Source organism: Saprolegnia parasitica (genome assembly GCF_000151545.1).
Source record: "Saprolegnia parasitica CBS 223.65 unplaced genomic scaffold supercont2.130, whole genome shotgun sequence".
NCBI lineage: Eukaryota > Oomycota > Saprolegniomycetes > Saprolegniales > Saprolegniaceae > Saprolegnia > Saprolegnia parasitica.
In genome coordinates, this window is record NW_012156524.1 from 16,337 (window position 1) to 29,690 (window position 13,354).

General features: G+C 60.9%; 7 protein-coding genes across 7 annotated transcripts; 3 read left to right on the forward strand and 4 right to left on the reverse strand.

Annotated features, from left to right (window-relative positions):
* Positions 1 to 693: 693 nt before the first annotated feature.
* On the forward strand, positions 694 to 1,721 carry SPRG_14473 (hypothetical protein; the record flags this gene model as incomplete). Its single annotated transcript, XM_012353650.1, has 1 exon — positions 694 to 1,721. The coding sequence occupies one exon, from the start codon at positions 694 to 696 to the stop codon at positions 1,651 to 1,653; it is 960 nt and encodes a 319-aa protein (XP_012209040.1). The 3' UTR covers positions 1,654 to 1,721.
* SPRG_14474 (hypothetical protein) lies at positions 1,653 to 2,451 on the reverse strand. The gene is made up of 5 exons (XM_012353651.1): positions 2,315 to 2,451; positions 2,164 to 2,269; positions 1,996 to 2,101; positions 1,889 to 1,949; positions 1,653 to 1,830 (listed from the first exon to the last, which is right to left on the reverse strand). Exons 1-5 carry the CDS (start codon positions 2,437 to 2,439, stop codon positions 1,716 to 1,718), a joined length of 513 nt encoding a protein of 170 aa, XP_012209041.1. The 5' UTR covers positions 2,440 to 2,451; the 3' UTR covers positions 1,653 to 1,715.
* A 227-nt stretch (positions 2,452 to 2,678) lies between these two features.
* Positions 2,679 to 3,729, reverse strand: SPRG_14475 (hypothetical protein; the record flags this gene model as incomplete). The annotated part of the gene is made up of 2 exons (XM_012353652.1): positions 2,679 to 2,881; positions 2,928 to 3,729. 2 exons carry the CDS (start codon positions 3,727 to 3,729, stop codon positions 2,682 to 2,684), a joined length of 1,002 nt encoding a protein of 333 aa, XP_012209042.1. The 3' UTR covers positions 2,679 to 2,681.
* A 341-nt stretch (positions 3,730 to 4,070) lies between these two features.
* SPRG_14476 (hypothetical protein) lies at positions 4,071 to 5,515 on the forward strand (the record flags this gene model as incomplete). Its single annotated transcript, XM_012353653.1, has 6 exons — positions 4,071 to 4,120; positions 4,166 to 4,213; positions 4,266 to 4,363; positions 4,410 to 5,060; positions 5,111 to 5,251; positions 5,402 to 5,515. Exons 1-6 carry the CDS (start codon positions 4,096 to 4,098, stop codon positions 5,513 to 5,515), a joined length of 1,077 nt encoding a protein of 358 aa, XP_012209043.1. The 5' UTR covers positions 4,071 to 4,095.
* Positions 5,458 to 5,896, reverse strand: SPRG_14477 (hypothetical protein). The gene is made up of 2 exons (XM_012353654.1): positions 5,648 to 5,896; positions 5,458 to 5,594 (listed from the first exon to the last, which is right to left on the reverse strand). Exons 1-2 carry the CDS (start codon positions 5,885 to 5,887, stop codon positions 5,577 to 5,579), a joined length of 258 nt encoding a protein of 85 aa, XP_012209044.1. The 5' UTR covers positions 5,888 to 5,896; the 3' UTR covers positions 5,458 to 5,576.
* A 618-nt stretch (positions 5,897 to 6,514) lies between these two features.
* Positions 6,515 to 11,169, forward strand: SPRG_14478 (hypothetical protein; the record flags this gene model as incomplete). Its single annotated transcript, XM_012353655.1, has 12 exons — positions 6,515 to 7,201; positions 7,246 to 7,746; positions 7,796 to 7,902; positions 7,947 to 8,103; positions 8,153 to 8,475; positions 8,522 to 8,687; positions 8,743 to 9,484; positions 9,528 to 10,217; positions 10,288 to 10,412; positions 10,460 to 10,777; positions 10,820 to 11,012; positions 11,063 to 11,169. The coding sequence occupies exons 1-12, from the start codon at positions 6,572 to 6,574 to the stop codon at positions 11,167 to 11,169; spliced, it is 4,059 nt and encodes a 1,352-aa protein (XP_012209045.1). The 5' UTR covers positions 6,515 to 6,571.
* Positions 11,170 to 11,321: 152 nt separating this feature from the next.
* SPRG_14479 (hypothetical protein) lies at positions 11,322 to 13,095 on the reverse strand (the record flags this gene model as incomplete). Its single annotated transcript, XM_012353656.1, has 4 exons — positions 11,322 to 11,870; positions 11,924 to 12,046; positions 12,099 to 12,259; positions 12,309 to 13,095. 4 exons carry the CDS (start codon positions 13,093 to 13,095, stop codon positions 11,322 to 11,324), a joined length of 1,620 nt encoding a protein of 539 aa, XP_012209046.1.
* Positions 13,096 to 13,354: the final 259 nt, after the last annotated feature.

Here is a 13,354-nt window from a genome sequence, read left to right on the forward strand (position 1 = left end):
GAGCGCAAGAGGGATGATCCTTGGATGTAGAGGGCGTCACCGTCCGCGGAATTCTCCTCACCTCGACGTTGCCAACTTCAACCGAGTGACTTCAACCGGCCGATTCCGACATCGGATGTCGGACAAGGTGGCGGGTCTGTCGCGTGCTGTCTGCAGGTCGCCTGGGGCGGTGGCCTTGTGCTGCGTCTGTGCCTTTGTCGGCTTGGTGTCTTCGGCCTGGATACGCGTACCCCGGGGTGCGGTTACCGTCAACGGCGCCGCGTGGCGATCGTGGGTACTCAGGACCCTTCACGGCGTGTATACCCCGGGGTGCGTGATCGTGTCCCTTGGGATCTTGCGGGTTTTTACTCTCATCACGCGAATGATGCGCCGACGTCATCGACATTTTAATGCAGCGCGGTCGCTGATTGGCGGACGGTGCCGCTCAGCTTCAACAGGCTGGTTTGCGTCAAACGGTCCACGGCGAGTGTTTTTTAGCCCGGGGGGATTCTCCCGCAGCGCTGGATTCGATACAAACACCAAGTGTCACCGCCTCCAACTTGCATTTTAAAAAATACGCCCAAACGCCTATATAATAATAAAAAAGTATCTTTGGCCGCGTGGGAAATTGCACAAGTGAGGGAATAAAATGCGCGCGCGCTGATAAAAATAGCACCACCTAAGAAAGGCGGCCACTTTGCCTTTTCGCCTCTAATGCTCACGACGACGACCCCGACGCTGACGGCGCCCAAGCCCCTCGTGGCCGGCAAGAAGCCGCAGAACCCGACCGCCAAGTTTGTCATCGGTGCTGGCGTCGCCTGGTCGTATGAGCTCGCGCTCGGCCACTTTTTCGAGTTTATCAAGGTCATGAAGCAAACGCAGGGCCACAAGTCGTATCTCGAGCTCGGCCGCGAAATCACCAAGGCCAAGGGCATTTACGGCATCTGGGACGGCTTCTTCCCGTGGGGCACGGTGCAGGCCATCGCGAAGGGCTCGGTCTTCTCGTGGGGCCAGGCCTTTGCGCGCATGCAGATGGTGCCGCTCGTCAAGCAGGGCACGCTCAGCGACCGCACGGCCGAGATCATTTCCGGTGGCTTTGGCGGCGGCGTCCAAGGTATCTTTCTCTCGCCGACATTGCTGCTGAAGACGCGCGTCATGACGGACCCGGTGTTCCGCAACAAGATGACGGGCTGGGAAACGTGCAAGAAGTCGGGCCAGGTCGGCATGAACGTCATTCGCCACGAAGGCATTTCGGCGCTCATGAAGGGCAGCATCGTCTTCTCGCTCAAGCGCGTGGCCGACTGGTCGACGCGCTACGCGTTCTGCGTCCTCACGGAAGAGGCGCTCTTCAAGGGCGACGACCCGAAGAAGAAGCTCACGGTCACGGAAGAGCTCGCGTCGTCGCTGATTGGTGGTACCCTCTCGTGCATTGCGACGCTTCCCGTCGATGTCATGGTCGCGCAGATCCAGCAGGCCTCCAAGGCCGGCGCCAACGTCGGCATCATCTCGACCTTCAAGGACGAGTACGCCAAGGGCGGCATGAAGCGCCTCGTCGGCTTCTCGATGGCCGGCTTTATCCCGCGCTGCTTGCACTGCGCGTTCACGACCATGGTCATGAAGACGGGGTGCTCGGTCGTCTACGACATGTACGAGCAGTACACGGACGCCAACTAAGTATATGATGATGTCGAGTGATATCAAGTAGTCGTAGTAAGTTTTGTAATTAACATCTTCCATCAATGCGCTGCCGTGTCCTGGAACGCTGGTGGCAGGAACTCGCGGTAGTGCGCGAGCACGTCGTCCTCGCGCGCCTGCATGACCTCGTAGTCGGCGTCGTTCTCGTGGTCGTAGCTATGACATCACCCAAGATCATAAGATCACTACCGCGGTCTCGACGCAGCAAAGATACCCGATGAGGTGGCAGAGCCCGTGGGCCACGAGCACGGGCAAGCGGTCGTCCAACGTCGTATCTATGACCCATGGTATGTTGTCGACTCGACGTGCATGGCCACGCACCATGGTGCTTGCAGAACGACTGCACATACGGGATGCCAATGAACATGTCGCCAAGGTAGCGGTCCTCGTCCGTCGCGACGGCCGGCAACACGCCTGGCACCGCGATCTACCACCCAAGAAAAAGTGAATTTCTGGATACGATCGATCAACGAAGGCGATGTGTATGACCTTGTAATTGGGAAACGAGAGGATGTCTGTGGGCTTGTCCTTCTTGCGCGCCGTGCGGTTGAGGTACTGGATGTGCTTGTTGGTCGTGAGGAGCAGGCCCGCGTCCCTAGGACATGCGCTGAGAGATCGCAGGCGGCGGTGGCATGGCTACCATGGCGTGGCCGACGACCCGTTGAGGTAGCGCAGCATCGCATTGAGCTGCGCGTTGAGCTTGGCTGTCGACAGCGGCAGCTTCCCGCGAAAGTCGCGCCGGAGCTGCGCGTTCACAATCACCATGGCCACGCAAATTGGCGGCTTTTTTATTTGATTCGACATTTCAAAATAATTTTTAAGATTTGCCAAGTTGAAGTTGCACGAATCTCGACCAGGATGTCGATCGTTGGCGGAGTACCACGACCGCTCGCGTGCCGTGCTGGCGTGAGATTCTTGTGGCCACGCGCCGACGTTGAGATGCACGATGCGATGTCCGACCAGAAAGAAGCAACCCAAGATCTGAGCAAATAAGCTTACGAGTGGTTTCATCGGGCCGCGACGCGTCGGAGGTTGATGTTGACTCTGGCGTGCGCGATGTAATCTGCGAAGGCGTCGACCTCAGCCGGGATGTGCGTGTGCTTCAGCGCTTGGGTGCACGCCGCAAAGTCGGCGGGAAGTTTGTCTGTGACGAGCGGGACGCCATGGAAGCATCGACGGGCTTCGCCACCCATGAGAATGATATCACCTACTTGAACGCATGAGCCGAAATCGTGTCGGACGCATCGTCGTACCGCTGCGCAGCCAGAGCGCCGTCGGTGGCGTCGCACGCGTCAAGCCGCCCTGCAAGTAAATGCACTGCGTCCCGAGGCTCAGTGACACGATCGGGTTGATCATGTCCGACTCGGCGTTGTCCAAGTGGCCGCCCATTGACGTCCCCGCCGGATAAAAGTTGACGATGCCTGACTCGACGTCCCTGCCATCAACGTAGCTTGTCATCGCGTACACCTCCTTTACGAGTTGCTGGAGCTCCTCTGGCAGCGGCGGGATGTCGGGGTCGGCCACGTACTGTCGCGCTGTCCAGTCGTAGTGGGCGCCGATGTTGGCCCAGCGCAAGGCCTGGAACGCCTTCCACGCTGGCCGCCCAGACGTCGTCGCGTCTTCGTGCCATGCATCTTGCCAGAGCCTCGTCGTCGCTCCTCGATCGCCCGTGAGGTTGGTCACGTTGTTGTAGGGCTGTTGCGAGTAGGCTCGGACAGCGCGGAAGGCCCATTCGACTTGGGTCGTGATGGGCATGGCACCAGTGAGCACCATCAAGCCACGGAGCCCGTCGACCTCGTAAATGTATGCATCGCGAGGACTGAGGATGGTGTAGTTGAAGGCGAGCTCCTCGGAGGACAGCGCGCGGCCATGGAGGCGAGCCATGTTGGCAGCCGCGTTGGCCTCCTTTGCATGGACGTCGATGACGCCCGAGAATTCGACGCGGTCGGTCTGCCGGTGGGCGTCGTGTCGACGCTGGCGCGCGTTCTTGTGGTCGTTGCCCCGATGGCGATACTGCTTCTCGAGCGGCCGGAAGCGGTCCACGTCGTCGGCCATGCTTCCAGCTTGCAGCCGATATTATATTCGGCACGACCTGTTATATTCGGCAGAAGAACTAGCGGCATCTGCCGTAAGTACCGGATATGATACATTCTTATCCGGTCGACGGTAGCAAAGATCCCATTTCGGGAATCGCGCGCGAAGGAAGAAGCGGTCGAGAGGAAGCGCGGGATGTCACGGCAGGTCGTATCGCTCTCGCAGATGCTGGAGCACGATGGAAGGTAGACGCATGTATGCATGAGGATGCAGGAGGTGAATGGGCCTCGCAGGAAGCGCGATGGATATGGCGCTGCGCTGCGGCCGCCATCGCACCGCGGGACCACGCCCCATGAAGGCGGCCATGCACCAAGGCGCAATGACCACATGCAGCCAGTCTTCCGATCGACAGGTACTCTATGCAACCTCGGCAGTATGACTCCAAGTACGTGGCAAGGGTATCGACCGACCCAACCGTCGACCCAAGACGACCACTACTCCCAGCGTCCGAACCACGCCAATGGCAGCTGCTTGGATCATCAGGTTCTACGTCGTAGGCTACTCGGGGGCCTCGCAGGCGACGAGCTACACGTCTGAAGAGCCACAAAGTCTGTCCCAAGCGACGACGACATTTGCCTCGGCAAGCCAAGAGGAGGTAGGCCGTGATGGTGACTCAGTACGGGGCTCTAAACGTCATGCAGATCGTTCCGCTGCCCGCGCTGCTGCACTCCCGATATTCGCGCATGCTCATGAACATGACGGACGCCCAACGATTGACCATCTCGCACGCAGCCCCCTCCTCTTCGTCCACCGGGCCAGATCCCGGCGCTGTATGTGCGTCCTCCACTTCTGCTCTAGCCGAAGAGGCGGCATTCGCTAAAGCCGAGCAGAAGAAACGAAAGCGCGAGCAGCTCGCTGCAGAGAAGCAGGAGCGCCGTCACGTGAAAGAGCAGCGCCGCATCCAAGTTGAGACCGAGAAAGCCGCTCGACGAGCATTGAAGCAGAAGTTGGGCGACGAAAAGCGGGCCAAGAAGGAAGCGCAAGAAGCTGCGCGGCGGCTGCAAGAGACGACCCAAGCCGAAGCCAAGCAGCGTCGTCGTGGCGAGAAGGAGATGCTACGACTCGAGGCACAGAAGAAGGCCCAAGATGACGCGACGGCAACCCTCTTGGGCAAAGTCGTTCGCCGGCAGGAGAAGCGCCGGATCGCCACCGAGAATGAGAAGCGACTGCGTGCCGTGGAGACGATGCTTCATGCAGCAGAGAAGAGTCGCACCGAAGAGACGATGCGCGCTTTGCGCATGGAAACCCAGATCAACACGCTCGCTGCAGCCGTCGAGCAGGCGCTTCTGGAGGTGCAGCAGGAAGGATGTCCTTCATTCGCTGTATCTAACCCTTCTTGCAGAAAGATGGACTCGCAGAGACCTTGCTCGACCAGAAGAAGGCTATCGCAACGTGCACATCGGACCTCCAGAAGGCAGTTCATAATCTCGTCAGCGTCGAGGCTCCTATGAAGCGCCATGTGCAAGCCGAGTCGTTCACCCCGGTTGCACCCACTCCCAAACCCCAGCGTCGGGCACGGTCGTCTGCGGTACCAAACGCTGATGGTCCAGCGACTTTACGACGATCGCTTCGCATGGCACAACGTGTGAACCGTGCCTTGGTCGTGGACCCGCCTGACGTTGTCGTTCCTCAGCCGCCGCCGGTCGAGGCGCCCACCGACGTCGACTACGGATGCTTGATCGCACTGGACATGATCGAGAAGGCGCGGGCGAAGAAGCGGCGAAAGGAGGTAGCGCAGGAGTACTGATCGTTGTAACAAGACACGCTTCATATTCTTACGGGCGGCGCACGGGGCCGTGCCTGCATACCTAGTCTTGGTACTTGATCTACGCGATGCAGCATGAGCACAAGCCTGATGAATGTCATTGCTAGAACGCACCGGCTTCATGCCAAGCCACGGGTCCTTGACGAGCGCCGCGTACTCTTCCCGGATGGCTTTGCACGCAACGAAGTGGTTCACGCCGTTCTTCATGTAGCACTCGGCGACTTCTTCGCGGAGGAGCTTGACGGTCTGGTGCGAGATCATCTTCTCCTTGGCGAGGTCCTTCTTGGCCTGCATGAGCATCGCGATGTCCACCGTGCCCGGGCGGGGCAGCACCACTTGACCGTTCTCCGCCATTAAAAACGCAAATAAGAGCGGAGTGGCCCGCGCCGGATAAGCACGCGAAGGCCCTTGGCCGCACAGCCGCCAAACCATTGTATGATCCTCTTACCACTGGCTTTTTGTATAGGGCCCGATATTTTAATTCCAAGCATCGATCATCCGCATACGACCCGTTGCCGTCAAGAGCAAGCGCCGCCACGCTGCCAGCACTGAGGCAGGTATATTACCGTATAACCTGAATCGCATGCCAGGTCATTATGGCACTGCGTTTCTGCCAAGGTCATGGAGATAACAGGCCACGTAGAGAATGACAATCATGCTGCAGGAAGCCGCCGGCGAATGCGGAGCTGCTTGTCATCTGGGTGCCGAGGGCGTCCGAACGATTCCCGGTACGCCTTCAATTGCATCACGCATTGCCCCATTGATATGGCATGAGTGATAGTAGACCAAGTAGGGCTAGCTAGCTAGCTACACTGGCGGTGCTAGGAACACAGCAGGCATGGTAGTGGGCGATCGCCTCGTTGGCACGAGGAATCTCGTATCCGAATACGGTACGGATAACGAAGCACAGGAAGATCGGGGTCTAGCAGTTCTGCGATGGTCCGTCGGAAGCAAGCGCAACCAAGGGGCCCGCGTCATGGAGACGACGCATCCACGGCGGAAGCCGTTCCGCACGCTGCGAAGAAGCGCCGCCTGGTGATGATGCCCAGCCGAGTCAACGCGCCGATGCACTCGGCAGCGAGCGACCTCTGCATCCATGTAGCAGTGCCACCGAGCAGCCACATTCCATGCCAAGCCAGGACAACGGACCACAACGCTACGTGCCACCTCAGCCTTGTGCAAAGCGATGCGCGGGATGGCGCGTACGACAAGGCGTATCTTGGCGATGATGAGCTGGTCGAGACGACGGCCGTGGGCCTCTCGCCGCCGATCCTCACGGCGCTTGCCCACGTCGCGGCCGCCAACTACGTTTCGTTCGTCGTCTCCATGCATCCTACGGTGCTGCGCGTGTACGTGCACATGGACGTCTACGCGAAGTGCAAGCAAGCGGCGATGCGTCAGCACATGCGTCGCTTCATGGCCTGGCTCCTCCTTGCATCGAGAGACGAATGGTCGTACCCGTACCTCTCAGAGCTCGAGACCATGACGGCGCTTGTTGCTACGCCTCTAGTACACCCGTCGCAGCTACTCGAGCATGTCGCGCCGTGCCCGTTCTCGGCGGCGGGCGACGCCTATGTCCCGAGCCCGCACCTCCTTCCGACGCTGCGCCGATACCAGCGCGCCGCCGTCGCATGGATGCTGGAGCGCGAAGCTGGCGTCGATCCCAAGGTTTGTACCTCACATCGGAATCTCGTCGTTCTTATGATGTCTAGGGCACGCTCGCTACGTTGCAGACAACGCACGCCACGCACCTCGGGACCTCGATCGCGTACGACCCCTTCGCTGCCGCGTTCGTCCCGCCACGCACAGCACCGACCGCCATTGTGCGTGGCGGCGTCCTTGCCGACGAAATGGGCTTGGGCAAGACGCTGCAAGTGCTCGCGTGCATCTTGTCGCACCCGTGCTCGATGCCATTGACCGTGTCGGCTGCGCCACCGCCACGCGCGTGGATTAGAAACGACGTGAGCTGCGTCTGCAACTCGACGGCGACACACAGCGCTGGTGTCGTACGCTGCACTATGTGTGGCATCCTCCAGCACCGCATCTGCACGGGCGCCGACGCCGACGCGACGTTCCATTGCGAGGCGTGCTTGCGCGTCGCCCACCCGCTCTGGCTTGCCAAGACAACGCTAATTGTGTCGCCCCAGTCCATCCACAAGCAGTGGGAGGCCGAGGTTCTCCGGCACACGACGCCCGGCGCCGTCACCATCTACGTACACCCGCTCGCTTGATGGATGGACGGATACCAAGGTATGTGGGTAGTGCTATATCGGCATCAAGGCCATGCGGGCGCGTCTTCGTGGACCGTCGTCCGAGTGGCAGTACTCTCGGGCACCGGTCCTCGCTACCTTTGACATTGTCTTGACCACGTACGATATCCAAGCACGCCACTTGCACAATGGTGTATATGTAGGTACGAAGCGCTGCGCGACGATGTCCACTACATACAAAACGCCGACGTCCGAACGTTGCGCCAGGCCAAGCACTACCGCATCGCGGCAAGCCCGCTCACGCACCTCTTCTTTTGGCGCGTCTGCCTCGACGAAGCACAGCTCGTCGAGAGCCAGCAGGTCGTCGGCGTCATTATCCATGCACTCTGAGATCTGATTTGGTTTGTAGACGCAAGCGGCCGTCATGGCATCGCATCTCTCGATGCAGCACCGGTGGTGGGTCACCGGCACGCCCTTTGGCAAGAGCCTGGCCGACGTGCACGCGACGTTGGCCTTTCTGCGCGCGACGCCATTGGACGCCAAGGCGCTTTGGCGCCAGCTCACGCCGCACGATCGCCTCGTGGATGCGCTCCAAGGGCTCGTCTGGCGCAACCGCAAGTGCAATGTCGACGATCAGATCATATTGCCGCCGCAGACGACGCAGTTTCATTGGCTCGAGCTCTCGAGCATCGAGGCGCACTTTTACGACACGCAGCACGCGGCGTGCACGCAGTACCCGACTCGATCTCAAAGACATTATGTCCAGAACCCAACGTAGGAGCTACGCAGCCGGCGACGTCGTGACGCCCGCGATGCTGCAGAGCCTCTTGCGGTTGCGCCAAGCCTGCTGTCACCCGCAACTCGGTGCGCACGGCATCCGTGTGCTCGACACGACCGGGCGCGTGCTCACAATGGACGAGATTCTCGATGAGATGCTGCTCCACGTACTCGAAGCTTTAGGCGGCTGAGTGTCGTGGTGTCATGTACACTATTTACTAGGCAAGACGGACCTGCGAAGACGCGCAGCGTCTCTGGATCGCTGCGACCAATGGCCTCGCCGGCATCGACGCCATCGAACACGACGCTGGCGCCGCCATTGCGCGCTACTGCGACGCGATGGCTCTTGTGCAGCACCACTGGAAGGACTTTCGAGCGGACGTGCTGCCGCGACTGCACATGGCCGTCAACCTCCAGCGACAACTCGCCAATTTGGTGCCTGCAACTTCAGGGACTGCCGACGCGTCCATGCCTCCCTTCTTGAACGCCAAAGACGAGCACGGTCTTCCATCACTTGCCTCGCTGCAGGCGTGCATGCGCCAAGAGCTGGACGGTGGAATGCTTGCGCGTCTTGTGGCGAATCCGTCGGTCGTGTCTGCGACAGCAACAGCGCTGGCTGCGTCGGCACGGCAACTGGAGCAGTACTACTTGAGCACAGCGACGGCACAGCACGACGCTGCATGGCACAAGTACACGGTAGCACACGACAGCGTGTCTTCGCGTCGCATCTCGGCAGCGCCACTGGCGGCCATTTCAGACGCGCAACTGGACCGGCTTCGCGCATCGTGGCTCGGCCGTTCGGATGGCTACCAGCGCTTTGCCCGCAAGTTTACATCGACCGCCGGGCTCATCTTTCTGGCGTCGTCGGCGCTTGAGGACTTTGCGACACGCCGCATTGAGATCCACGACGCGCTTGTGCACCTTAGCGACGGCATGCCGTCCGCACGTGACGTGGCACTCTCAGGTGCGCAGGACCGTATAAAGAGGACAAACGATGGATTGCGTAGGCAACTGTCAACGCTGTCGGCAAGACCGGTACGGCCCCGTGTGCGACCACTGCAAGCTGCAGCCGTCGCTCGACACGCTGCGGGCGACGCTCGTGGACGACGGCGACCTGGCCGTGCTCTTGCAGGTCCTCGGCGAGGTGCATGGCGAATATAATGACGTGCTCTCCGCTGTCCGCAAGGAGGTCGCGTGCGCCGCCAAGCTCTGGCAAGCGCAGCACGCGCGGCTCGGCGGCCTCGACGAACTCGCCATGGCCAAGACTACCATGACGCTCTCGACCAAGGTCGACAACGAAACGGTATCCGCATCGTTTACCGCCAACACACAGCATCAACATGTCGCTCTGCAGGCCATCTATGAGCTCCACGCGTACGAGCTGCCAGCAAAGCGAATGGCGCTCGATGGAGAGCGCGCCGACGCCCACGCGACGCTAAGTACTGCGCTCAACCAGCTCCGGTACCTCCAGAACCTGCGACACCACCGCGTGACGTCCTCATCGCGTCGCGACGACTGCGTCGTGTGCCACGAAGAGCTTCCGATCGAGCGCGCCGTGTGGCCGTGTGCGCACGTGTTGTGTCGCTCGTGCACGCAAGCGATGGTCAAGTCGGCGAGACGCGCGCTCTGTCCGACCTGCCGTCGCCCCAGCACCGCGTCGTCGATTCAAATGGTCCGGGACGAGCCGCTGCGCATCGGTACGTGCTTTTCCAATCGCAAAAATATTGTCTTGAAGATCGAGTTTGAGGCTTGGGTGTGGAAACATAGGGCCCGAGTGCGGGACCAAGGTCGACAGCATCGTCCGCTGCATCCTTGGTCTCGGCGACGTGCGCGTGCTGCTCTTTTCCCAGTGGCCCGACATGCTGCGCATCCTGGCAACGGCCTTGCATCAAGTTGGCGTGCAGTGCATTTACCCCGAGGCAAAAAAGACTTTGAGAAGGGACTGCAAGCGTTCAAGGCGGCGACGACGTCGGCGTGCGTGCTGGCGCTGCCCTTTCGACAAGGCGCCAACGGCCTGAATCTTGTCGAGGCGTCGCATGTCGTCTTGGTCGAGCCGCTCTTGAACGCATCGGTGGAGCGACAGGCCATCAACCGCGTCCATCGGCTCGGGCAGGAGAAGCCGACGACCGTCCACCGCTTTATTGTGCAGCACTCGATCGAGGAAGGGGTGTTGGCGCTGCAGGCCCGCGACACCCACCCGCCACTGCACGTGACCGAGGTGGTCTCGGCAACCGACTGGCGCCTGCTTTTGCAGCAGGTGACGGAGACGCATCCATCGAGATCCTCATGTCGTTGTTAGGACCATGCCGCGATGAACGACGGGTTTTGGTCGGCGCCGATGCGCGGGCCGTCGCGTCGGCAAGTCAAGGACCGCTTGGAACGCGCGAGATCGTTTGAATTGCGCGCCGCTGACGCCCGCCTCGTCGACGAGCCGACGCTCGTTGTCTGCGGCGTCTCTCTCAGCGTGCATGTCGCTGCGCAGTTGCTCCGAGGTAGCTCTCTGCATTGCGGGAATGTCGTCTAGGTGTCCATGGTGGTGTAGACTGCATTGCCGTCGATGATAACGATGCAGCGTTGCTTGCGGTGCTCCGACAGCGCCTGCGCGTCAAGCTCCACACGCTGGGGCTCCTGGCGCCCGACGGCGCGTAATTGCAATGAACCGCCGATATCCCGTCCGCGACGCCGGGTCGAATCTCATTTTGCGCGTTGGCGATACTCGTGCATGCTCGTTCATAGACCTAGTCTCTATCTTGTAGAAAATGAAGTCGCAGGTGATGGCAAAGCATGAAGACACGAAGATGCTACGGCGTTGTCGGCCTCGTTGTTGTTGCTGTATACGCGCAGTACGCCGTCGTGTAGAGGTACTCGAAGAGAATGCGCTTGGTCTTGGCAAACACGCGCACGAGCGGCTTGTCCTTGCGACTGCCGTCGGCCGCGACCACCGAGTGGTCGAGACGCGCCAGCAGTTGAAGTTGCACTTTGGACGGCAGACAGAGCACTTTTTTGGTCTGCAGGAATTGGCTGTAGAGGGCATACCCCACGGCGCGACGGCGCTCGGTCGGGTCAAGTGCATCGATTGCGCGCCACAAGTCGACATGGGCGTCTTTGCCTTGACGTGCACAAAAGGCGCGAAACCCTTGGTCCGAGCGCAGCACGAGCATAAACCGGTCCCGACTCGACGCCGCCTTGTCTTCCAGTCGCATCGCTGCGCGCTCTCGGGCTCCAATCACGTCGGCGAGCTGGTCGCGTGCCTGGTGCACGAGCGCATGGGATGCGGGCAGCCGGCCGAGGCGACGTTGCAGCGTCTGGTGGGCAAGGCCCACGCTCGCCGCGTAGTCCGACTGTGCGATCTACACGCGACATGTCAGCTAGCGTTTCTACTACGATGTGAAAGCTGACAGACCAAGAAGTGGTGGTAGTCGTCGAGGCCGGCGCACAGATGGCTGTCGTCCATGGCCACGTGCGTCCAGAGAAGCGCCAACGCCTGGTCGAAGCGCTGGATGGCTGCCCCTGTCTCGTTGCGTGCCTACGCTCAACCGGTAAGCGATGAGCTGCCTTGCGTGAACCACCGCAAGCACGCGCGCGTGTTCGAGGTACACGTGCCCAAGGAAGGCCACGTCGTCGTCAACGTCGGTGCAGAGGCTCTTGAGAAGCGTCTCGAGCTGCTGCTTGGCCTCCTCGAGCTTGCCTTCGCGTCGGTAGACACTGGCCAGTTGAAGCTGCGCCGTGTGCAGCTTGCCTAGTCGACACATGAAGAGCTGTCTCGGCAGGGCGAGGAAGGTCTGTACGGTTGGATTGGTTGGCGACGACCGCGTCGATGGTCGCGAGCTCGACCTGCCGCACGCGCTTGGGGCTCACGAGTGCCGCAACCGCTCGTGACGTGGCACCCTGCAGCTTCAGCACGCTTTCGTAGATGCTGTGGCACGTAGCAAGATGGTCGTTCCACGAAGCCTCGTGGTCCTCCGGTGCATTCGTCGGTGCCATCTCGATGTACGTGTGATGGCGGTTTGCAGCTTGGAAGTGCACGCGACCGTAGCACTTGTCGCAGTAGCAGCACTGGCACGTGGTGCAGAGCTTGCGAGCAAAGAGGAGCTGGCAGCTGTTGCAGAGGCTCCTTGGTGCGCACCTCGGCTTTGACGGCGACGGAACTCGCACTGGGCGCAGCGGCGACGACGGCGGTAGCGAGACAGTCGTCGGTGGCGGGGCCCACCACTGCCGTGTGTGGGCTTTCTGTGCGCCCAAAACGGCAGCGAGTGCATCGTGGCCATGCGTGTGAAGATGATAAAAGCAGTCGCGACCGAGGAAATCGGGCTGATTGAGGTCAGCGCCAGCCGCGACGAGTTCGTTCAGAACGTCGAGACGGCCTTTCTGAGCCGCAATCATGGCGCCGGTGAGGCCAAACCGGTTGGGCAGAAACCACGGACAGAGCGGAAGGGCAGCTCGGACGTCGCTGACCGATCCCCGCGCACAGCACACGTGCAAAAGCATGTCACCGACGGGCGACTCGTAGGCCGGACTCGCCGTCTTGTGCGCTCGAAGGTACGCAAAGATCGAGGGTATTGGCGCCGCGTCCATGGCACGTGCAAGCCCGAGCTCAGTCGCCGCCAAATCTTTCGCCTCGCGCGTGGAATCCAGAGCAGAGCTGCCGCTACACATGGCTGCCGCGCCAAGAAACCCTGCGGCGTGGGCCATGGCCGCCGCCGTGTCGCCATTCGGGGCCTACTCGGTTATCTTGAGCTCGAGGAAAGCCAATGCGAGGAGTATACTTGGAGCGCCGGCGCCGCGCCATGGGTCAACAGCAGGCGCACCAGCGACAAGAAATTGTGTTTGGCGG